This window comes from Bos indicus x Bos taurus, chromosome 26, assembly GCF_003369695.1.
Source record: "Bos indicus x Bos taurus breed Angus x Brahman F1 hybrid chromosome 26, Bos_hybrid_MaternalHap_v2.0, whole genome shotgun sequence".
In the NCBI taxonomy this organism is placed as follows: Eukaryota; Metazoa; Chordata; class Mammalia; order Artiodactyla; family Bovidae; genus Bos; species Bos indicus x Bos taurus.
The window spans coordinates 27,197,298-27,221,258 of NC_040101.1; the positions used below are offsets into that span (position 1 = coordinate 27,197,298).

The following is a 23,961-nucleotide window of genomic DNA, read 5'->3' on the forward strand; positions in this document are numbered from 1 at the left end:
GTGTGTGTGTGTGCACGTAGTGTTCCCTGGTAGCTCAGCTAGTAAAGAATCTGCCTGCAATACAGGTGACCCTGGTTTGATGCCTGGGTCAGGACAATCCCCTGGAGAAGAGATAGGTTACTCACTCCAGTATTCTTGGTCTTCCCTGGTGGCTCAGATGGTAAAGAATCCACCTGCAATGCAGGATACCTGGATTCCATCCCTGGGTTGGGAAGATCCCCTGGAGAAGGAAATGGCAACCCACTCCAGTCTTCTTGCCTGGAGAATCCCCATGGACAGAAGAGCCTGGAGGGCTACAGTCATGGGGTCGCAAGAGTCGGACACGACTGAGCAACTAAGCACAGCACACACATATAGTTTGTGTACACACACACACACACACCAACACGCTTATGATTTCATAGATATTATTGCTTTGGATGTGACTTTTGATAGGCTGAATAATGCTCCCCCACAGAGATGTCCCCATTCTAATTCCTGGAACCTGGGCTTGTTACCTTCTGTGGTAAAAGGAGCTTTTTAGATCTTGAAAGGGGAGCGTATTCTTGATTATCCAGGTGAGCAAGAGGCGCAGGAGATTCAGAGGAGAAGATGTGACAGTGAAAGCAGAGATTGGGGTGCTTTGAAGATGGAGGATGGGGCTGTGAGCCCAGAAGTATGGGTGGCCTCTGGAAGCTGAAAATGGCAAGGAAACCAAGTCTCCGCACTGAGCTTCAGGAAGGAAACCACTCTGCTGACACCTGGAATTTTAGCCCCTTAGTTCTCATTTTGCACTTCTGACCTGAGCTCTAAGAAAATTAGTTTGTGTTGTTTTACGGCACTGAGCTGTAGTAAGTTGTTATAGCAGTCACAGGAAACTAATATACAACAAAAATAACTATTTAAGTTTTTCCAGAAAGGGACTCAAAGAAAAGTAATAGATAAATCATAGTAGCAGCATCGATCCCATGTAGGGAAGGGGGCTGGTGCCTATACTTGAGGGACTCTGTGCTGCCCTGCCTCCAGGGGGAACTGCATCATTTGGGGAAACCCTACGGCCTGGGCTTCACTGTAGCCTATTATCACTCCTTTGCTCTATGTTGTTGAGCAAGTTACCTAACTTCTCTGTGCACCTGTCTCCTTGCCTATAAAACACAGGATGAATCACACCTACTTGGTTTGCAGCACACTCTGTTTTGCCTCGATCATTGCTCAATATTCTAACCTTCTCTGATTCTCTTAACAGCCCTGAGAGGCAGGTAGGGGAGGATCTATCTGTGGATCATTTTTGAGCACCTGGCTTCTGCTCTTCACTTGCTTCTGCATGATTGTTCATAGTGGGTGCAGAGGCCAGGGCACTGGTGAGCTTGTGAACCACCCCACCCCTGGGTCTCCCTAGTTACCAGACCTCAGCTCTGGGAGGGCAGGAGCGCCTCTAGCATCAGTGTTGCAGAGTCAGACTCAGAATCGAGGAACCCTTGCTTGAGAGTGTGTTGTATATGTGCACACGATGACAAGCTGGTGCTTCCTGGAGAGGGGACCTTGGGGTAAGCAAGGCCAAATTGAGGTGCATGGGCTCCCTGGGGAGGATGACAATTTGACGTTCCCTTCAAATCGGTGGTCTTTAAATATGTGTTGAGAATGTCTTTAGCATCTGTGGGAAGGTGTTGGGGGAAAGTAGAGAGGGCCCTGGTGGTACCCAAAGCCTCTTTTGTTGCTCTGAGTTGTTCATCTCAGACCCTCAACAAAGCAAAGCGCCCACCTGTTTCCAGACTCAGCACTTAGACAGCAGTTTAGTGAGTAAGGGCTATTACTCAAGCAGGCATCTGGGGCATCTCACCTGCCATCCCCGCCTGCAGAGTCTCCATCCACATGCAGTACCAGCCTCGAGATGAGCTCTGGAATGGATTCCTTCTCCACATCGTCACATTTTCTGAGATGCTTTCAGATGCCATGACTGCCCGCCCCCATCCTTGTGGAGTGGGACACCGGGCCTCTGCCCGTATCCTGCTCTGGGGCCAGCTGTGTGTTCATCCCCAAATCACTGGAATGAATGATCAGGGGCCTCCACCCGAGATCCCACCACTTTCTCCAACACATGGCAGCGTTTCATGGAATTCATGACAAGTCACTGCACTCCAGTCTGAGTGCTTCCTCTAGCAGTCCTGAAACTCCCACTGCCGAGCCTTTGTATTGGCCATTTTTCCCACTGGAATGCCCTCTTCCCCTTTCTCCCCGCCCCCCATTTACGCAAGCCCTACATCTAACGTGTCCTCCTCTAAGAAGTCTGCTTTGCTTCCTCCAGCCATACCAGTCTTGTGCTTCCCTGAGCCCCATCACATGCTTTTGATGCCTCTCAGAAGCCTGGCACTCATCTAACACTACTGGCTAAGCCTCTTGTGCCCGTGTGGCTTTCCCAGCTCCCAGTCACATCATGGACCGTGATGTACACTATTTGGGAAGCGTGTCTGGAACATCATGGTAATGGCTTGGTTGGGAAGGGATTTGAAGTCATGAAAGCTTGCACGCTTTCCAGAAAATATTCAAGGACGACTTCTTAGGCTTGTTAAGGACTCTGGAACCCAGGGTGGGCTCTCTCACAAAGCTGGCGTGTGTACCAACACCCCGAGTCTTCAGTGTGGCTTGTGCCCATCCCCCAGCCACCAAAGGCATCCAAGGAAGGGAGGTCCTTGCCGGGGTGGAGGGGTCCTCTCTACCCTTTGTCTCTTCTGCTGCTGCTTCCGGGATACCTAAGGTGTCGAGTCTGTTCTCCGAAGACTCTAGTGGGTTTGGCAAGAGAGCCTGTACCCTTCCTATCCATCCACCCACAACCTCTCCTTATCTTGGGAGCTCTCTGAGCAGCTGCCAGGCTGCCTCATGGCTGTGCTGCCCCTTTCTGTGTACAGAGCACGTCTCCTGCAGCATCTTCTCTGGGTCCTCATATCTTCCCTGTGAGTTGCATCATCTTCCCCCGTTGCACAGACAAGAATCAGTGCCTTGCACAGGGCCACTGTGCAGCCAGTGCCTTTTGGAGCCCAGGCTCCAGACTCGAATGCTGTGCTCAGGGCTCTGTGTGCGGCTGCTCCTGGGGTGACAAAGAGAGAATTGTCCTGACTCCTCTCTGCTGTAGAGCCCTGGTATCTTATTCTTTCTTTTTTTATTGTGCTAAAATATGCATAACATCAATCTTAACATTTTTGTAGTATGGTAAAATACATATAAAACATTTCACCTTTTTAAAAATGATATCTTTTAACAAATATCTTTATTTATTTATTTGACTGCATTGGGTTTTGGTTGCAGCACTCGGGATCTCCGTTTCATCACGCGGGATCTTTTGTTAGAGTGCACGGTCTCAGTGGCTGTGACACATGGGCTTCGTTGCTCTGTGGCATATGGGATCTTAGTTCCCCAACCCAATGGAACCCGTGTCCATTGCATTGCAAGGCAAAACCTTAACCATTGGACCACAAGGAAAGTCCCTCATTTTAACCTTTTTTAAGTGTGCAGTTCATCGGCATTAAGTACATTTACACTGATGTGCGGCCATCACCACCACACTTCACAACTTTTCATCTTACTTTCTCCTTCAAGTCCTAGTGTCTTATACCTTCTAGGGGTTAGTTCCTTTTTAATCAAAGTGTCACAACCCTTCAAGAGCCAAAAGCGTGCATCTTTGGAGGGGTCTTTTTTTTTCTTTCAGTTTTTATATTTGTAGTCTATATATAAGTTTCTATTGGTTGTGAGTACTGACTTTTTCCCCCTTTCTGTCTTTGTGCCTCCCATTTCTTTCTCTTGTGTTAATACCTTGGGAAGCAGCATAGATCCAATAACAGATGGAAGTAGTGGAGAGCGTGCTTGTTTTATCCCAGTGTTTCTTCACTGAGGAGTGTTGTGGGTAAACGTTCTCAGATCAAGAAAGTTTGCTCCCATTTCCTGTTTGCCACATTAAAAGAAAATCATAAATAGGTGTTGAGTTTTATCAAAGAATGATTATGTAGTTTTTATCCTTTACCTGATAATGTGGCAAATTACATTGATATCTTCTAAGTATGAGTCATTCCTACACCTTCAGTGAAATTTCATAGAAATGGAACTCTAGTGGTAGAATTTCTGAATCCTTTCTTTCATTCAGTTGATTCATTCAGACTATGGTAGTCAAGAGACCGGTGTCTGTAGCCAGATTGCCTAGGTTCAAATCCCAGTTCCACATCTTGTTTTTTAGGCAGGTTATTTAATCTTTCTGTATGGTCATTTCTTTGTCTGGAAAATAGGGTATTAATAGTACCTACCTCAAAGTTGGTATGAGAATTGAGATGAGCAGGTGCCTAACCACTTGCCTGGTGGCTCAAATGTAAAGAATCTGCCTGCAATGGAGGAGACCCTGGTTCAATCTCTGGGTTGGGAAGATCCCCTGGAGAAGGGAATGGCTGCCCACTCCGGTATTCTTGCCTGGGGAATCCCATAGACAGAGATCCTGGTGGGCTACAATCTATGGGGTTGCAGAGTCGGACACGACTAAGCGACTAATACTTTGGGCTTCCCTGGTAGCTCAGTCGGTAAAGAATCTGCCTGCAGTGCAGGACACCTGGATTCAATCCCTGGATCAGGAATATCCCCTGGAGAAGGAAAGAAGGAAGTGACAACCCACTCCAGTATTCTTGCCTGGAGAATCTCATGGACTGAGGATCCTGGTGGGTCCATGGGGTCGAGAGAGTCGGATACAGCTTAGAGACTAAACCACCACCAAGTGCCTAACACAAACTAAGTTCTCAATAAATCTTATTTTTATCATCAAGCATTTATACCAGGACCTGTGGTAGGTGCTGGGAACTCAGAGTTAGGGTGACTACATGGCTCCATTAACCAGTACAGTCTTGGAAGTCCTATTTTGTACCTTGTATCCTGACATAATTATTAATAGTGTTCCTTTTCGCTCTCAGTAGCTTCCCATTTTGGATGATAAATTTTTTGATCGCCAACTGATAGATGAAGAGGTCAGTGTCATGTGGAGGACCTGCATAGACTTTGTAGCTGAGGTTCCCTAATGTGAAGCAGAATTGTGGTTGGGGTCAAGATAGAGGAATTTCTGGCCCCCGCAGGCATCTCAGACTTTCCCTTGTCTTCTTATTTGCATTTTTTTCCAACAAGAAATCTACAGTCATCATTAGCTTTGTTCCCCTGCATGTAAAAATGTCTTTTTTCCTGCTTTTAAGAATTTTCTCTTTATTACTGATGTTTGAATAACCTGCTTATGATGTGCCTTGGTATAGTTTTCGTTATGTTTCTTGACTTCGCAGTTGAATTGCGTGGGAAGGGGTCTATGAGTCCAAAGAAGAAAGGATATTTAAAAAATTTTTGAACATTAAACATAGTGAAAACACAGCATATGAAAATTTGTGGGTCACAGCTGAAGTACTGTTTAGAGAGAAAACTATCATCATGATATGTGTGAATTTTAAAAGAAAGTTTAAAATCAATCATCTAAATTTTCACTTTAAGAAAAAAACCCTAAACCTAAATTAATTAGAAGAAAAGATATTATGAGAACAAAACAATAAAATAAAAGGTAGAAAATAGTAAAGAAAACTAATAGAACCCAAGTCTGCTCTTTGAAAAGATTAATAAAATTGATAAACTCCTACTAAGAACAACCAAAAAGAGAAAAGACACATTACCCATATCAGGAGAAAGAGAAGATACTAATTCAGGTGAAATAATAATAAGGGAGTGTTAGTAACAGTTTTTTCTCATTAAATCCAATAAGACAACATGGGCAAATTCTTTGGAAAACTCAACTTTTTCAAAGCTGACTCAACAAGAAAAAGAAAAATGTTAAGTGCCTTTATACCTGTTAAAGAAATTGAATTCATAATCAAATACTTTCCTGCAAGGAAAGCTCCAAATCCACATAGTTTCATTCATGAACTCTATCCAGCATTCAAGGATGAAATAATACCATTCTTACACTCAAGAAGATGGAATAGTTTCTAACTCACTGTATAAAGTGAGCATAATCTTGATATCAAAACCTGATGAGAACACTATAAGAAAGGAAAATATCAGAATACCATGAACATGGATGCAGATTTTTTCTTAAAAATATTTAGTAAATCAAGTCCAGCAGTGTATAGAAAGGATAATTATACCATAACCAAGTAGAATTTATCTCAAAAATGCAAATTGGTTCAACATTTCAAGATCTATCAGTATATTTCACTATATTGGCAGAATATAGGAGAAAAAATGCATCAGTCGATTCAGTAAAAGCATGATTTTTTAAAAAACATCTAAGTAAACTAGAAATCAAAGAAAGCTTTCTTATCCTGGGCATCTACAGAGAACCTGCCAGTATCATCGTACTTCGTGGTGAAAGCCTGAGTATTTTCCTCTTAAGATTGGAATAAGGCAGGACTTCCCTAATGGTCCAGCTGTTGAGACCCTATGCTTCCACTGCAGGGGGTGCACAGCTTCAGTCCTGGTCAGGGAACTAAGATCCAGCATTCCACTCCATATGGCACCTCCCAAAATAGACTGGAATAAGGCAAGACTGTTCTCTTTTACTTCTTTTATTCAGCATGGTCCTGGACCTTGTAGCCAGTGAAATAAGAAAAGACATACATGTTGGAAATAGAAAGATATATAATGGTCTTTTTTTTTCCTCCTGACATGACTGTCTATGTAGAAAATGCTAAGAAATCTGCAAAAGACAAAAATACCTATTAGAATCAATAAATGATTTTAACAAAGTTGCAGGATACACGTTCAGTATGCAAAAGCCAACTGTATATCTGTATACTACTGCTGCTGCTGCTGCTAAGTCGCTTCAGTTGTGTCCGACTCTGTGCGACCCCATAGACGGCAGCCCACCAGGCTCCCCCGTCCCTGGGATTCTCCAGGCAAGAACACTGGAGTGGGTTGCCATTTCTTTCTCCAATGTATGCTACTAGCAGCAAACAGTTAGAAAATGAAAATTTCAAACACTGTTAATAACAGTTTCAAAACACATAAAACTTATTACATCAAGAGAATGACAAGACAAGCTACAGACTGGGAGTATATATTTGCAAAGACATATCAGATAGATGACTGTTATCCAAAATATATAAAGACCTCTTAAAATTTAACAATAAGAAAATGAGCAGCCTGACTAATAAATAAACAAAGATCTTAACAGAGGCCTCACCGAAGATATATAGATGGCAGATAAGCGTATGAAGCAGTGCTCAACATTGTCTGTCATTAGGAAATTGCAAATTAAATCTACAAAATCCTATCATGACACACCTGTATCAGAATAGTGAGAAGCCAAGGCACTGACAATACCAAATGTTGGCAAGGATGTAGAGCAACAGGAGCTTGCATTCATTGCTGGTCACAACGCAAGATGCTGCAGCCACTTTGGAAGATAGTTTTTTTACAAAACTAAACGTACTCTTACCATGCAGTTCGGCAGTCATCTTCCAAATGAGCTCAAAACTATGTCCACACAAAAACCTGCACATGGATGTTTACAGCAGCATCATTCATAATTGCCAAAACTTAGACACAACCGAGATGTCCTTCAGTAGGTGAACAGGTAAATAAGCTGTAGTACATCCACATGATGGAATCTTACTAGTCAGTGTTAACAAGAAATGAACTATCAAGCCATGAGAAGACATGGAGGAAACTTAAATGCATATTGTACATTTTAAAAATTAAAGAATCTATTTTGAAAAGACTACATCGTGTATGATTCCAACTCTGTGATCTTGTAGTAAAGGCAAAACTATGGAGATGGTAAATTCCAGTGGTTGCTGGAATTAGTGGAAAGGGGATGAGTCGGTGGAGCACAGAGGTTTCTCAGGACTGTGAAGCTACTCTATATGATTCTGTCATGGTGGACACACGTGATACATTTGTCCAAACCTATCAAATGTACAATATCAAAAACAAGCCATAGTGTGAACTATGGACTTTGGATGATAGTTCTTTGTCACTGTAGGTTCATCAAGTGCAATTAATGTGCTGCTCTGGTCTGGGATTTTGATGGGGGAGACTGGGAATGTGCTTGGTGAGGAAGTCCATGAGAATTCTCTGTACTTCCTGCTTCATTTTGCTTTGAACCTAAAACTTCTCTTTAAAAGTCTATTAAAAAAGAAAACTTCTATAAAGCTACAGTTATCAAGATGGAGTGGCACAGACATAGGCTAGATTTATAGATCAAAGGGATAGAATTGAGAGTCCCGGAATAAACCCATACATCTATCTTGAACTGGTTTTCTGCGAAGGCACCAAGACTATTCAAGAGGAAGGATCCCTCCTCTTGAGGGCAATGAGATGAACTTGTACCAAAATGTCTCAAAAAACTATATGAAGTGCTGAAATAGGGACTGTTGGAATTCACAGAGAGGAGGGGTGACCTTAGGCTGGATGGTCAGGGGCTTCCCAGTGTAGATATTTCCTGATACTTTCATCAAAGAAGGAAGGGTTGGGGACATACATTTCAGACCACGAAGAATGAGAACTTTAAGAAAAGTCACGTGATGCATCGCTATCGTCCCTGTCTGTTTCTGTGATTCTTCCTGTGGTCCTGCGTCTAACACAGGGCCTGGTGAACAGACAAGCCATGATCTCTGAATCCCCAGGGAGATGAGGTGACTTTGCCTCTTTATAAGTGGGATCTCTAGATCAGGGAACCCACCAGCCTCTTGTAGTAACGAATGTTCCCTTTGTTCCTGAGCTGGAAATGGTCATAAGCATTGGGGCCTCAGAGCCGGAGTCGCTGGGAACTCCACCCACTTGGAAGGGCGAGGAGCCGAACTCTTGGGTTACAGATGTGCCCCAGCTGGGTCTGGGGCCCACCCCTCTCCCTCCCCAGTGTTTATTGCTGCTCAGCCCTGCCCAGGGAGAGCTGCCGAATCAGCTTTCTCTGGCCGAATCAGCTTTCTCTGGCCGGGGCTGGCTCTTGGAGCCGAGCTGTCCCGTATCTCTCGCACTATCCACCCCTTAGATAAACAGCCTGGCGTCCTCCACACGCAGAAGAGCTCTGATGTGGTTGCTCAGGGCTTCCTCAGCCAAACACTCTTGCTCTGAGAGGGACCCTGGCAACGGGCCCTGCTTTTCCTCCAGCCCAAGTCAGGCCCTTGCTGGAGTGACAGGAGAATCCACTTCCTGCCCAAAAAGGTGGCCGCAGCAGTATTCTCTGAGGGGCGGAGCTTCCTTCCTCATGGCCCACACACCCAGGCTTCCTCCCCAGGGAAGGTCTGGGCAGCTTCTTCATCAGACAGCCCCCCTCAGCCTTCCTTTCATGTGACTTTTCTCTATCAGACCCCCGTCCTGCAAATTAGACACCCACCAGGTTATACAACTCCGCTTCCCTGGTAGCTCAGCGGTAAAGAATCCTCCTGCAAAGCAGATATGGGTTCAATCTCTAGGTGGGAAGATTCCCTGGAGAAGAAAATGGCAACCCTCTCCAGTATTCTTGCCTGGGAAATCCCCCAGGCAGAGGAGCCTGGAGGGCTAAGTCCAGGGGTCGCAAAAGAGTTTAGCGACTAAACAAAAAACACGTTATCGAACCCACTTTGCAGCCCACCTGGCCCAGACATTCACCTTGTGTATTACACATGATGGCAGATGTTCATCCCCAGCCTTAATGTGCTGTGCACGGGCCACACCACTGCCCGGTGAGGTCTTGCAAGCCCCCCATACTGAGTAAACTCAGCTGGCTGCCTGTATTTGGTTTACTCTGGAGTCTGAGCCAGGGGATTTGCTTTCTTTGAAAAGTGACCTGTAGGCAGAGAAAATGCCACAAGCATCTGGTTAGCAGTGCGTCGCCTTCCTGTGGCCAGTAAGCCCTGGAGGAGACCAGGAGGACAGATGCCGAGGCTGAGCAGTGGTGGTGTGATCAGATGACAGGTGTAGCTGGGATCCGCACCTGAGAGCGGCCGGTCAGCTGGGTGCTTACAGCTCTGGGGAGGGCCCACTGACCCAGTACTTTAATTATATGGGCTTGTCTTGGCCTCAGAGGGACCCAGATTAAGACAGAGTTGGGGGAAGCGGAAAAGCTGTAACAGAAGGAGGAGGTGGGAGAGAGGTCGGCTGCCTAGCATCCTCAAGAGGCCTTCTGAGGGAAAATTCAAATCTGCGAGGCTATCAGATGACCCCTGCCTTCTAGGAGGCACATGAACCCAGGGGGAGAGGTCAGGCTGCTCTTGGCAAGGAAGGTACAGGGAACGTGACCATCGCTCTGCCAAGACAGAGCTGGCCTCACCTCCTACAGGAAGTCTTCCCTGACCTCTCCCTTCAGGTCCCACAGGATGCTGTTCATACATCCTCACCATTCCCCGTCACTCCAGAACTTGCTTGTCTGTCTCTAGCACCAGGACAAAGCTTCACAGACCTCTGGGCAGAGCCCAGGAAACTGCATTTTTAATAGACGCCTCCCTCCACCAGGGCGTCGGGTTTGAACAGACCTTAAGCTATGCTTTGAGAACCATCTTGCTCTACAGCAGCCTGTCTATAGTATATAATGTAATATCAATATAATATCCAAATATAATATCAACCACATGTAGAATTTAAATTCTTCTAGTAGCTATGTAAAAGTATAAAACAGGTGAAATTGTTTTAAGAATATTTTTACTTAACCTTTCATATCCAGAATATTATCATTTCAACATACAATCAGTACAGACATTGTTAATGAGATATTTCACTTGTTTTGTTTCGTACTAAGTCTTTGAAACCTGGCACATATTTTATACTTACAGGGCATCTCAATTTGGATGGGCCATATTTCAACAGCCACATGTGGGTGGTGACTGCAACATGAGACAGCTCTAGAGCTTTGTTGCTGAATGTGACTGTGGACCAGCAGTTTCGGCCTCACCTGAGCTTCGTAGAAATGGAGGATCTCGGGCCCCTGCCTGGACCCACTGAATCAGCACCTGCTTTTTAACATGTTGGCAGAGGTGCTCTGTATGTGTGTTGAAGGCAGTGAAGCCCTGCTCTAGATCGAGACCATGAGCTCCTTGGTGTAGAGACTGTGATGTAACTCATCTCTAGCACCTCACAGAGGGCTGGCATATAGAAGGCACACGGCAAATGTTTTGAGAGGAAAGGAAGGAACGCATGAATCTTTCCCTGCCCATCTCTCTTGGCACCACCTTCCCTATGCATTGTTGGTGAGAATCTCAGAATCCTAGGTCTGAAAAAGAATTTAGCAGTCAGCGAACAAATGTAGATCAGAGCAGATAAGCAACTTAAAGTTTCTGTAGCCTAACTCCTGCGAGCCCCAAAGAGACAGGGCAGTTTGGGCAAGTCTCTTGGCTTGCCAGGCATAGCAAGCCTCCCTTTTTCAGGAGAAAAGTGATCTGATGAGGGCAAATTACTCTACACCGGGCCCTGAGCCAGGCCTGCCTTTCTCCCCATCCTCTCTGTGCCATTTCTCAGAAATCCTATGAAGCTGCTGCTCAGAGGCCCCAGGCCTGGCCTATAGCATGTCAGTTATATCCATCTATTTATCCTCAGTCTTCTTCCAGAAGAGATTTAAGGCGCCTATAGATTTGCATAGATTTTAATGAGATGAAACAAAGGATAGAAGAAGTATTAAGGTGTACATAGGTACATGGAAAGGATGTTCACTCTGGTGTTACACGTAAGTAGTGAATACCCAACAGTAGTTGCTCAGTCGTGTCTGACTCTCTGCGATCCCATGGACTACAGCACGCCAGGCTTCCCTGTCCTTCACTATCTCCTGCAGTTTGCTCAAGTTCATGTCCATTGAGTCCGTGATGCTATCTGACCATCTCATCCAACAGTAGAGTGTAGGTAAGTCAACCATGGCCTGTTCAAACATCGAAATTCTATGTCACAATGAAGAATGCTGGTATGGAAATAATCCTGACATGAGACAATGCCATTACACAGTATAATGCATGGATGAGCTTATTTTATTTAATGCACATCTGGAAAGGATATACAGCCCAAATATTAATGTTGCTTTTTCAGGGGGAAGGATAGTGAGTGACTCTTGCTCTCTTTTTTTATCTACTGCTTCTGTCAGTTCAGTTCAGTTCAGTCGCTCAGTCATGTCTGACTCTTTGTGACCCCATGGACTGCAGCATACCAGGCTTCCTATCTGTCACCAACTCCCAGAGCTTGCTCAAACTCACGTCCATCGAGTTGGTGATGCCATTCAACCATCTCATCCTCGGTCATCCCTTTTCTCCTCCTGCCTTCAATCTTTCCCAGCATCAGGGTCTTTTCCAATGAGTCAGTCCAATTACTGCTTCTGTAATTTCTAGTTTTTTCCCTCAATGAATATGAATTACTTGTGTAATACAGAAAAAAAATTACAAAGTAGAAGATGGCTGAGGGGATGGGGAGAGAAAAAAGTAAAAGTTGTACTCCATGTAGAATTTATTTGAAAATCTATTAATTTAAAAAATCCTAAGTACAAGTTTATAGTGTTAGGTCTGTTGTCTGTATTTGCACGTAGCAGGCAATTATTAAATGGTAGAGAGGTGGACTTACAACATTGGGGTTTGAAAACCCATGAGCCAGCTTTTGTTAAATTTTAGTCTGTGTTCAGGGAAGTGAAAGTTAATAACGGTGCAATAGTTGTGTTGTTTTGAATGGAATCCAACAACGACCCACCCTTCACATGTGGGCTCTAAATAGCCTGTGTGTGTTGGATTATGGCTGTGCAAGAGAGGATCCTAAAATCATGCAGATTTAGAACTGGGCAGGCAGGTGGCTAGATGGGAATATGCACACACGGGCATGTGTGCACACACATACACGCATGCACACATACCACGCACACGTCAAATCTAGCGTAGGACCACATGTCACCACCTCCAAGGCAGCACTTTGGTCCCAGTTGACTCCTAAGTGATCTCCTGTTTCCCCAGTGTGGCCCCTTCACTTCCCTGTAGCTCCAGCCGTCCTCTGCATGATCCGCCTCTGCCTGGATCCCATTACCTGTACCTCCAGCCCTGCACACTCCTCTCCAGCCTCCACTCCACTGGCTCTTCCCTTGCCTGGACTATTCTCCCCCTCCACTGTGGCTCGCTTCCTCTCCATCAGGTCTCTGCCAAATTGCCATCTGATTTGTGAGGATTCCCTCACCACGCTATATAAAATCACTGTTTCTTCCTGTTCTGCCCCACCACTTTATCCTACTTCATTTTTCTTTATAGCACGTATCCCCACAGCATAGCACTTATTTGGTTACTGTGTGGTCTCACCAACTAGAATGTAAACTCCCTGAGGGCAGGAACTTCGTCTCTTTTCTTTACTGCCGATTTTTCTAAGTGCCCAGTGCTCTAAGGAGACGCTCAATAAATATTAATTGATATTAGAAAGAAGGGATGAACTTTCATTCATCATGTGAGGGATCTTCCTCATTTTACCGATGAGGCAAAAGCTTGCAGCCTGGCCCAGGGTCATGCAGCTGGGGCAGTGGGTTGGGTCCGGCTCTCCACTCCGCTCCACCTCCCATCCTCCCTTGCCTTGGAAGGGAGGCTAACCACACACACACACGCACACACACACAGGGGCCGTGGCTTCGTCCATCCCGTCTCCTGTGTGTTTTTCCAGTTTATACAGAATTTCAGCCCAGCATAGCGGAAGAAAAAACAGCTGTTCTTCCAGAACCCTGGAAGCTCTTCCAATGGGTCTGTCCCTGGAAAAACAGCAGCGACCTCAGGGTGGGAAGGTAGGAGACGGAAGAGGGGGCAAGGGGCTAGACTTGGTTTTGCAATTAAAATAACATCTGGGTCTGTTTCTGCAGAGTGGTTCTGGAAGGTGGGTGGTCTGTCTGATGTATCAGGTGGGGCCTTCTGCATCCTGGCCCAGGGTTGGGGGGGATGGGTTGAATGACTAAAGAGCTCACCCAGCATATGACGTGTGAAAAAAACTGGGTCCACAGAAGCCTCTGGAAATCCCACCTGCAGCCTGGCCTGAAATCTTGCTGGCCCCTACACCGGCCTTCCTCCGGGGCGTCTCCGGATACCTCCCCTCCTGCACCCTCAGGCCTCCTTGAGACGGTTCAGGCACCCCCTTTGATGCACAGAAAGCTCTGCCTGTGCGCACTCATGCCCCATGTGGTTTGTTAATCGTCTGTGAAATGAGGGATTTGAGGCGTCGCTCATCCGTGTGAGGGCGGTGGGGCCGGGAGCAGTGGAGCGGAGTAGGGGATGCGGAGTAGTCCCAGTCTTCTGAATCCTATCCCTCTGTCTGGCTTCTCAGATGCAGCTTTTGGATAAGTTTCCCATCGAAGGTGGCCAGAAGGACCCCAAGCAGAGAATCATCCCCTTCCTCCCAGGTAAGCTTGGGATGGTCCCTGCTGATGGGATGGGGGTACCCTGGAGAGGGGCGTTCTCTAAGCCAAGAGAAGGTTGGCAATTCTACCAGAATTCTGGCTCAGGGTGGGCCTAGCAACCTTCATGTTAACAACCCCCAGGGGATCGGAAGTCCCTGATTTTGAAGGCCATTGCCTTCACAGGGGCCTCTCCTACCTCTGCTGGCCCCAGACTGTGTAACCTATGAGGAGCTTCTCAGCTCTGGGACTTTGGTGTCCTTTTTACAAAAAGCATAGAGAGCTCAAGTTCTCCCATGAAAGGATGAAAACCTGCAGACTGAACTCTCCACTGGCTCCCGTTGTAATCACAGATAACCTTAAATCGAGCACACTTTCCCTCCCACCCTGTTCGAGTCCTCCTGGCACGGTTATCCAGCGAGGTCCTGCCAGCTTACATAACTCAGCCTGTGAGCTGACAGAGAGAGGATTTGAACCCAGGTTTGTCTAATCATAAAGGCCATTAACCATCACACCGTTTTGGAGCATGTTCAAGGCAATTGATTATGTTGTGTAATCGAGAGGGACTCTTCTCAGGGTGGCGTAACCTGCTATTACTGTGATGTCTTCAACTGGTATAGGAATATATAGCTTACAAAGTGCTTTTAAATTTGTGATCATATACAAATCTCCAAACTGAGGCATGCATTATGATTTCTGCTTGAGGGATGAAGATGCTGGGGTTCAGAGATGTTAAGTAACTGACCATCAAAGTGGCAGACCTGAGGTGTGAGCTTGGTTTCCTGCCCCAAACTGGGCTCTTTGCCCTGAACTGCGTGGGTGGTACTGCCTGCTGGCTCTCCGATGCCCTGTCTTTCCCCAGGCTGGTGGGCTAGGCTGGTTCCTGGGGAGCTGCCCTCCAGTGGTCTTCACCCTCCATGCCCTCCTGGGGCCAGCCCCCAGAATGACAGGGATCAGTGGGGCCATTGCAAGTAGCAGATCTGCGTCTCATTAATCCCTGGCACGTGGCCCGCCCGTGGTTAGTACCTGCTTGTTGACTTGAAAACCTACTGTGGGGCAGCTCCCCCAGAGAGTGGTTCTTCTCTAAGAAGTGTACCCCCATCCTCAAAATCAGTGAAAGACAAAAGCAGGCATTGCTGCCTGCCCTCCCCGCCTAATGCTAAAGCTGTAGAGAATTGATTTACCTACAAAAAAAGAACTTCTAATCCCTACAGAACAGACAAGATGAGAACGAGTCAGTGAGGGTGTCAGGAATCTCAGCCCTGGGCCCCTGCCATGGAGGCAGGAGACTGCCTCCATTCCCCAGCCCAGGAGTTAACTTTTGCACCCTGCCTGGCTTTCCGCTGAGCCTCGAGGGAATTGGGACATCCAACACCCAGGTTTGTAGTGACCTTAGATGTTGCTCCCATACAGTCAGATTCTCCACCCACCAAGGACCTGGGAGCCCAGCTAGTGTCCAAGAGCCTAGGAAGCCAGTGCCGGGCCCTGTTGCTGAGTGGACCCAGCTTCGGGGTATGAAGGCTGCCTGTTTATCAAGAAGAACCAGTTTCTCCCCTACTTGTGACCAGTGATCCAAGGAGAAAGCACGTCACTGTTATTTACTCACTGGATGTTTATGAGGGGCTCAGCCTGTGCGGGGCCCAGGAATAAGTCCCCAGGGCCAGGGACTGGGGTGGCTGGGTGAATCCAGGGAGATCTGGATTTGTTTCCTTCATCTAAAGGAACCCTCAAGCTAAGAGAGAGGGAAGGTCTACTCCTTAATCATAGACGCACTGAAGGCAGAATGTGACCCTTCCTATCCCTGTGAAATTCCTTTTTTTTTTTTTTTTTGGTCCTGCCACTCGGCTTGCAGAATCTTAGTTCCCTGACCAGGGATCAAACCCAGGCCCTGACAGTGAAAGTGCCAAGTCTTAACCACTGGACTGCCAGGGAATTCCCTGAAATTCCAATTTTGACCGAAAAAGAGCTCATTGTGAGCCCAAGGCATCAAAAGCCTCCTGCTGCAGGATAGAGACCTCTCTGAACTTCAGGTTCCTCTTCTAGGTTTGGGGTGAAGATCAAAAGAATTCATGTGAAATACTTTGCACAGTGCCTGTCCCATAGTAAATGCTCAATAAATGGCAGCTATTAATTTAAAAGACTGCCCCTCCCTCCTACCCGCCCCCCACCCAAAATATCCAACTCCTGGGAGAAGGCACTGGACTCGGCCAGCCCCCAAGAGAGGATACTGTGCATTGTGTGTGTTATTGTCTAGAGGAGTGAGGTTGACTGGCCCCTCATGCCTACCCCATCCCTCCATCCAGAAGGAAGTTTCCTTTTCTTGTGTGTTTCTGCATTTCTCCCCTTCCTTCAGCGGAGCTCTCTCTCCATATCTTCCCTTTTGCTCACTTGCTCTCCAGAACTTCAGAATGGACATTTGGAATCCCACCCTCAGATCCCCAGGCCCTGTTACTGGCTTTTCCCTCACTCACTAGGAGCTACCTTAACCCTCTCATACTTGACTCAGTTCTTAGCTTGAAGAGGAAGGAAAAAGATTGAAGGAAAAAAAAAAATCAAGAGAAGCAGAACCAAGCAAGTAAGGGTTGGAGTGGGCCTGGGGGTTCCAAAGCCACCCCACAACCCTGAATCGAAGGAGCTCCCCCAGATATGAGGGTTTCAGAGAAGGGCAGTGATGAATGTTGCCTGCCTTAGGTCAGGTTCTGGGAAGCAGAGCCTGAGACGAGGGTTCTTAGGCAAGATGACTTCCGAGGACTGCCCTCAGGTAAACATCCCAGGTCAGTGAGGGGAGCAGCACAGGACAGGGGAGGACAAGGGGCCGAGGTGCAGGGTCAGCTAAGTCTGGCCTCAGCCTGATCCTGTGAGGAGCTCTGGAGGGTGGACGGCACCACAGAGTTGTCCCATCTTAGGGAAGTATATCAGCCACTATTATCATGAGCTGCCCCCTCTCTCAGCAGTGTGAAATGTGGACAGGTGCTCTTGAGGGCTGAGGGCGTGTCCCTACAGAAGGGGAGCTGTGAGCCCTTAGCAGCCAACACCCACAGAGCGCAGGGTGGGAGCATCAGCTGGTAAGGGGCCCCGGACAGGATGCCTACAGGTAGACTGTATTACCTGACACCAGCTGGAGACCCTGTTCCCACCTCCCTACCTCTGGAGAGGGCGTCTGCAGTCACCTGCTGATTCCCCAGGGCTGAGCCCTGGCGGCAGTGACTCAGCAGAACCTCGGTGCTCAAAGACGCTGAGGTAATCCAGCAGCGGATGCTCCGGCAGGCAGCCGGGAGGGCAGCAGCCAGGTTCAGGAACAGCTCCGCCAGCACTTTGCCTTGCCTGGAATTTCAGAACAAGGGGAATCCAAGGGCAGGAAGCAGGGCGCCCCTGTGGTCTCCAGAGGTGCCTTAATTTTAGCTTTAGAAGTGACTGGGACGTGATGTGCTTCTCTGCTGCCCAGGCAGGGGCTCTGGGGGTGTCTTTGGAGCATTAGGCCAGCTGCTGTGCTCTGGCTGCAGGCTCCTGTCTGGAGGCTCATAGACCTTTGGTGGTTTAGTCACTAAGTTGTGTCCGACTCTTGTGACCCCATGGATCATACCCTGCCAGGCTCCTCTGTCCATGGGATTGTCCAGGCAAGAATACTGGAGTGGGTTGCCATCCCCTCCTCCAGGGGATCTTCCCGACGCAGGGATTGAACCCACGTCTCTTATGTCTCCTGCTTTGGCAGGCGGGTTCTTTACCGCTAGCACCACCTGGGAAACCCTGTAAAACTCCTAGGTACTCTATATGCCTCCCCTCCAATTCCACGACCAAACCACAGGCTAGGTGGCATTAGTCCCAATTTATGGACAGGTCACATCACTTTCCGTCATCACATAGCCACTGAGCTGTGTACCCACTGCCCAGCTTCCCCAGTAGTAATATCTTATTTAACAACAGTACATTATCAAACCCAGGAAATTGATGACTCAGTTATCTACAATTACAGACTCCAGAAATTGACTTTTAGTATAATGAGGTAGAGAGGACTAGTAAGCAAGCATGCCAGCTGATCCTTAGGAAGGAGACGGCGGTTTGACAATTGTCCCTGAGAAGTTCCTCTCCCAATCCTGACCCATTGGCATTTGTACCTCTAACAGAAAGCAGGAGTGAACCTTGTTTTATCTTAATGCTTATTCCTAAAAACTTCTGTGTAAATTTTTCTCTTTGGGACAAATCACATCATCTTTTAGGTATCCTAAATGCTATTTTTGTAAAAGAGACACATAATAAACCCTTTTGCAAAGTAGAGCGTACTTTTTATTAAAGTAATTCTTTTCTGGGTTTATGTATATTTTTATAATTTGGGACTTCTTCTGAGTTTGCTGGAAGCGGGAAACAGACCTGAAACTCAGAGATTGGTCAACAGTGTTGACCTCAGTATGAGCAACACTAGTCCACCAGATTTGAGATTTTAGAGTAAGATATAGGATTTTACCGTATTTTCAAGCCAATTACATTAGCTTACCCCAGACTCCTGGATGCCAGCAGAAAAGACGAGACTCCTGGGTCAGAGACAGGAGGCTTCATGATGGCATTGCAAGCAGCATGAGCAACAGCACATTGGCATCAGCTCCCATTGCCTCCAAGTCCCGTAGGGCATGGCCCCATGGGCCCAGAACAATGCCTGCACGTGCAATGCATTACGTTATAGGAGAGGAACCAGATCTTAAGGAGCCCACATCTTTTATAAGGGGCAGTAAGCAAACCTACTCCTTTGGCTCTGGAAAGAGACTGTCCCAGTCTCCCAAGGCTCTGTGCAAACCTGCTGATTACTCCAGAGCAAGACACTGCCTCTGTCTTTTAAAACTGTTTGCTCTACAAGCACCTTTGAAAAGATAATCCAGAACTAAAGGCGGGCAGTACTTTGTTGACAAGACACGGAAATGCAAGAGAACCAAAGAAAATTGTCTCACAAGTACATCTCTCTGAGGTCTCCTGCTTTGGGGAGGAGTGGACAGAAGTGAAGTTCTTTAGGATACTGGGCCAAGCACGATGGGGTCAGCAGCCTCTCAGGGCAGCCTACTGTTTACATGGAACTCTCTGCCTTGTTTTAAAAGACTATTGTGGAAAATCCATCTCCTGTTGCCCATTCTGGGATTGGAATAGATTTCCTGTATATCTTGAGTTTGCCAGCCCAAGGAGGCTCTCGGGGAGGAAATGGTCATTACAGAGTGAAATAGAATGTGTAGCTGCTGATGTAAAAAGCAAACCATTGCGACCAGGGACCAAGGGGCTTCAGAAGCCAGGCAGCAGAGCAGAAAGAGGTCAACTCGCTTGGCAAAGTCTGTGCAAGGTCTCCTCCCACTTGCAAGCCATCTGTGTCTCTGTACGGCTGGTGCTGGCCTCTGAACTTCCAGAAAGCCCCTTCACCTTCATATCAGAGTCAGTCCCACCCACCAGTATACATACTCCCAGGTTGGCGAGGCGTGGAGAAGCTAGATAGCTTAGGAAGAAAAGTGAGCCTATCACCTTAATCAGAGAGGTGCTGCCAGGCTGCCCACAGCCTCATGACCTCACGAACTTAGAGGAGTGTATTTTTAGAAAGCAAGCATGCTTCGTCCTTTGGTACCCGCTCGCCAGTTTACATGTTGCCCCCTTAGTGAAGAGGCAGTCTGGGGCCCCAATGCAGGGTAGGTGCTGGGGGAATTGCAAGCACGGGCTCTGAGTCCTTCCTCTCCCTGCCCCCCGAGAGCCCTGTGCAGGAGATCCGGTGTTTGTTCCAGCTCAGAAGGAAGCAAGGGGGAGGGATGTGTTTAGCTAGAGTTGGTCTGTGGCTTGGGGAAGAGTCAGCTCTCTCCCTGGGCTGTCGGTGGTTCTGCTGATCCCCAGCAGGCCTGAAAAAACCCTCCCCAAAGGGCCTGGAGGGCTGCGGGGGAATCAGCAGCTCAGAGATGCTGGCAGGTGCTGCAGCCCCCAGGGGAGATGGCCTGAGAGGTTTCTGAGCCCCACCAATGACCTGGGATGGCAGGAAAAGGCAAAGGTTCTATGTGATGCAGAAGGGAAAGTAGGGTCTGCTGGTAATGCCAGGGTTTCCAAAAGATCAACAAGATTATAGGCCTGAACAGCACCGTGTGCTGTTTTAAAAGCAACTTTCCTCTATTTCCTCTGGAAGTGCTGGGTCTTCTCTTGCTGTAATTACTGCCCCCACCCCTCAAAATCATCCTGTCACTCTGTAATCTGGGGCGGGTGGTTCCCGGGCCTGTTCTCGGCATCTGATTCTGAACGCTACGTGGAAGAGTGTTCCGAGTTTGTTTCTGCCACAGGTATTAGTTGAGCACCTACTACGTGCCAGGCTCAGCTGTAGGCACTGGTGACGTAGCCAAGAGCAAGGTAGACTGGGCCGCTGTTCTCAGGAAGCTTTCCTTCCAGCGGGGGAGTCTGGAAGCAAACCAGCGAGCAGTTTCCAATAGTGGTAAGAGCCAGAAAGAAAAGCAGCCAGGTCATGCCACTGGGGCTCCATATGTGTACGCATGCTCGGTCACTTTGGTCACGTCCTACTCTTTGTGACTCTATAAACTCCAGGATCCTCTAACAATAGGATTCTCCAGACAAGAATACTGAAGTGCGTTGCCACGCTCTCCTCCAGGGGATCTTCCCGACCCAGGGATCAAACCCCTGCCTCCTGTGTCTCCTGCTTTGCAGGGATTCTCTACCGCTGAGCCACAGGGGAAGCCCTGCTCCTGAGCTTACGTGATCCCAAAAGGCTGCTTTACAGAGGTGACACCTGAACTGAGCCAGACGTGGGCAGATCAGGGCCCCAGGTGCCAGGCTGAGGGGCCAGCAGGCTAAGTGTGACTGAGTGTGGATGTTTAAGAACAGCAGGAAGTGTGTAAAGCAGGTGGCAAGTGTCGGGGTGGAATGGCCACAGTGAACCAGGCAGACAGGAGTTGTGGAACCAAGGATTCCACAGCGTGTCTCCGTGGCAGAGCTGCCCAGGAATGAGAGGGCTCCACATGCGTGTGTCAGCATGGAAGGTCTGCCACGTGGCCCAGTCACAGGCCTCCCAGATCGGTTTCCTCATCTGTCAAATGGGTTAATCACGGTTTGGGACAGTGGTGCAAGCATGCGGTACCTAGAACTCATGGTGTGAACTGCCGAGGGAGAGACTCCAGGGCTCCCAGCCTGCCTCTCCTTCGGGCAGCTCGGCTGCAGGACACGTGGGTTTCCTGTGCGCCACCCTCTGCCCACCCTCCCTCTCTGTGCTGAGTCAGCGCCACAGAGCAGCCCCAGCTGCGCTTCCTGCTGCTCCCGCCCTCCCTGTGGTCACTTGCAAAGCTGCAGAGAGCTCCTTTCTGAAGAGCTGAAGATCCAGACGGTTGATCTGGGCAGAAAGGTGGGAGGAGACTGAGCATCTCTGGACCTGACGCTGTGATAACAGAGCAGGGTCTCGAGCTTCACGGCAGCCAGGTCTCCCTGGAGGTAATGAGCTTTGGGGAAGGCAGTCACTCAAGGGCCCCTTTTACTTTTAAATGTCAGTGTGGCTCAGGCCCCCTCGTCCTTCCCCCATGCCATTCCGTCATTTCCAGACCAAGGCAGGAGTCAGGTCACTTTGTTACCATGTGCCATGTATCTTCTTGTCCAGAGATAATTCTAGGAGAGAATCAGCCTCTTGAACGTCCACCCCAAACCCTCAGCCCCCAGTGGAGTGTGTCCTGGGGTATCTTCCACAAGAAGCCTGTGATCTAAGCAGAAATGCATTCTTTACATGGTCTCAGTCAGCTTGCCTAAGGTAATGTGCAGGGAAATGTGCCCTGGGCAGGAGCCAGAGTCCTGGATTCTAGTGTAACTCTTGCTCATCACTGTGGCACATTGCACACGGAAAACTAGAAGTTTGGTAGAGCAACTGGGGTCATCTTGCATGTTGGCAAAGTCACCAGAGAGATGTGACTTCCAGTCTCCGTGACATTCCTGATGTCCCCACCTCCTCCTCTCTAGAAATAAATGGTGTGCTTACCCCATGCCCAAACATCCTTTTTCGAGGGTCACATCCTTTCACTCCTGCTTAGAGGGCATTCAGGTGTGCCCTGGGAGTGGCACTATCAGGAAATACACACTATCAGGAAATGCCAGGTCAGTTACCTGAGCTCAGGTGTGATACAGGTGAGATAGCAAGAGGGCAGCTGAAGTCGGAGAAGAAAGCAGGTGCTGGGCCCCTGGGTGGGTGGGGGAGGGGCACCATGAGAAGCCTGGTCACTGAGCTTTCAGTGTGGCTGCCACACCCAGCCAGGCTGTGCCACGGTGCTGGGCCAGACTGAGGGGTGAGGATTTGTCCTCAGTGTGGTGAGAGATCTCTGAAGTTTTTAGGCTGAGGACCCATAATCTGATTTTTGTTTTGAAAGGATTCTCAGCTGAGCATCTGGGATAGACTAGAAGGGAAAAGGAGCGAGCGTGGGGTGGGGAGACCCATGGAGGCTGGATGGGGCCAGCAAGAGAGGAGGCTGGCTTGGCCCGGGCTGGGCAATGGCGTGGAGGGAAGAAGGCCTGAGGTGTATTTCAGAGGAACAGCCAGGAGGCCTCGCTGATGGACTAGAGCTGGGGGTAAGGGAGGGATTGAGAACGGCTGATGACATGCAGGTTGTATTGGGGGCAGCCCAGCCCAAGATGCAGACCCAGTTTTCCCAGGACCTTTCCCCCACCGTGGGCCTTGGACTTCACCCTGGGGTGAAAGGAAGCTTCCCCCACTCTCTGAGCTAGCTGAAGCCTCTGGCACGTATGAAAGATGCTTTGTGCTGGGGAGTCCCACCACCAGCCTCTCTCCCCAGGAGCCTCCAGGCATTAGGCGCTCTGGCTTCTGGGCCCAGGGGTTAGGAGGGGTGGCGGGGTAGTGATGGTGCAGGAAGAACACTGAGGCCCATTGAGAGGGAGCTCAGGGCCCCCCTTCTTAGGAGGTAAGGGTGCTGGTGGCAGATCTCCATGGTGTCCCTGGGCTGACCCCTCCACTGCTTGTTCAAGGTCACCCCAACTGGACCCAGCCCAAGGACAGAGCCCTGAGCCAGAGCTCTTCCCTGGTGAGAACTGAGCTAGCTCTTGGAGACGCCCCAGGCCCATAGGAACTGATGCCCCATTCATCCAGGGGCCGCCTGCTCCGAGCTGTGGGCCCTGAGAGCACCCCTCCCCCTTCACCTCCACGGCTGCAAGGACTGGTGTCCACCGTGGAGGCCCCAGGATGCCAGACAGCCCAGCCTCCAGACCACAGTGGGCCTGAGGGACTGGCATGGCCTGAAGGTGAAGTCTGTTCACTTGAATGCACCTTCAGAAAGCTTAGGAGGAAGCGAGGGCACTGCAAGGGGTGGGCACGGGGCTGGCAGCACTAGTCTCTGTCTACACTTCAGGGGAAGGGAGGGAGGGAGAAGGGCCACGCTTCTATTTCTCCCCAGGCTGGAGCCCAGGGGCTGGATTTCCCCTTAATGAGGACGAAGGGGCAGATCTCAGGGAGAATTTCCAAAGCTGCATTGCTAAAGGATATACTGTGTGACTCCTCAGCTCTGCCAGCCCCAGAGCGTCGTGGTTCCAAACACCAGCTTTGGGCTCAAACGCCTCTGGGTTTACACCTGGGTGCTTGTTGTCCAAAACTGTGCTTTTTCCATGATGGAGCTGGTGCGTGTTGCATGTCAGTCAGCACTGGAGGCCTCACTTCAACCTCTCCA

General features: G+C 48.6%; 1 protein-coding gene across 5 annotated transcripts in view; it reads left to right on the forward strand.

Moving 5' to 3' along the window:
• SH3PXD2A (SH3 and PX domains 2A) overlaps window positions 1–23,961 on the forward strand; it is a 249,230-nt gene that overhangs the window by 82,515 nt on the left and 142,754 nt on the right. For all 5 annotated transcript variants that reach the window (XM_027529520.1, XM_027529521.1, XM_027529517.1 and 2 more), the window contains exon 3: window positions 14,218–14,293. In XM_027529520.1, the coding sequence (XP_027385321.1) occupies window positions 14,218–14,293 (76 nt within the window). The remainder of the gene's footprint in view (window positions 1–14,217; window positions 14,294–23,961) is intronic.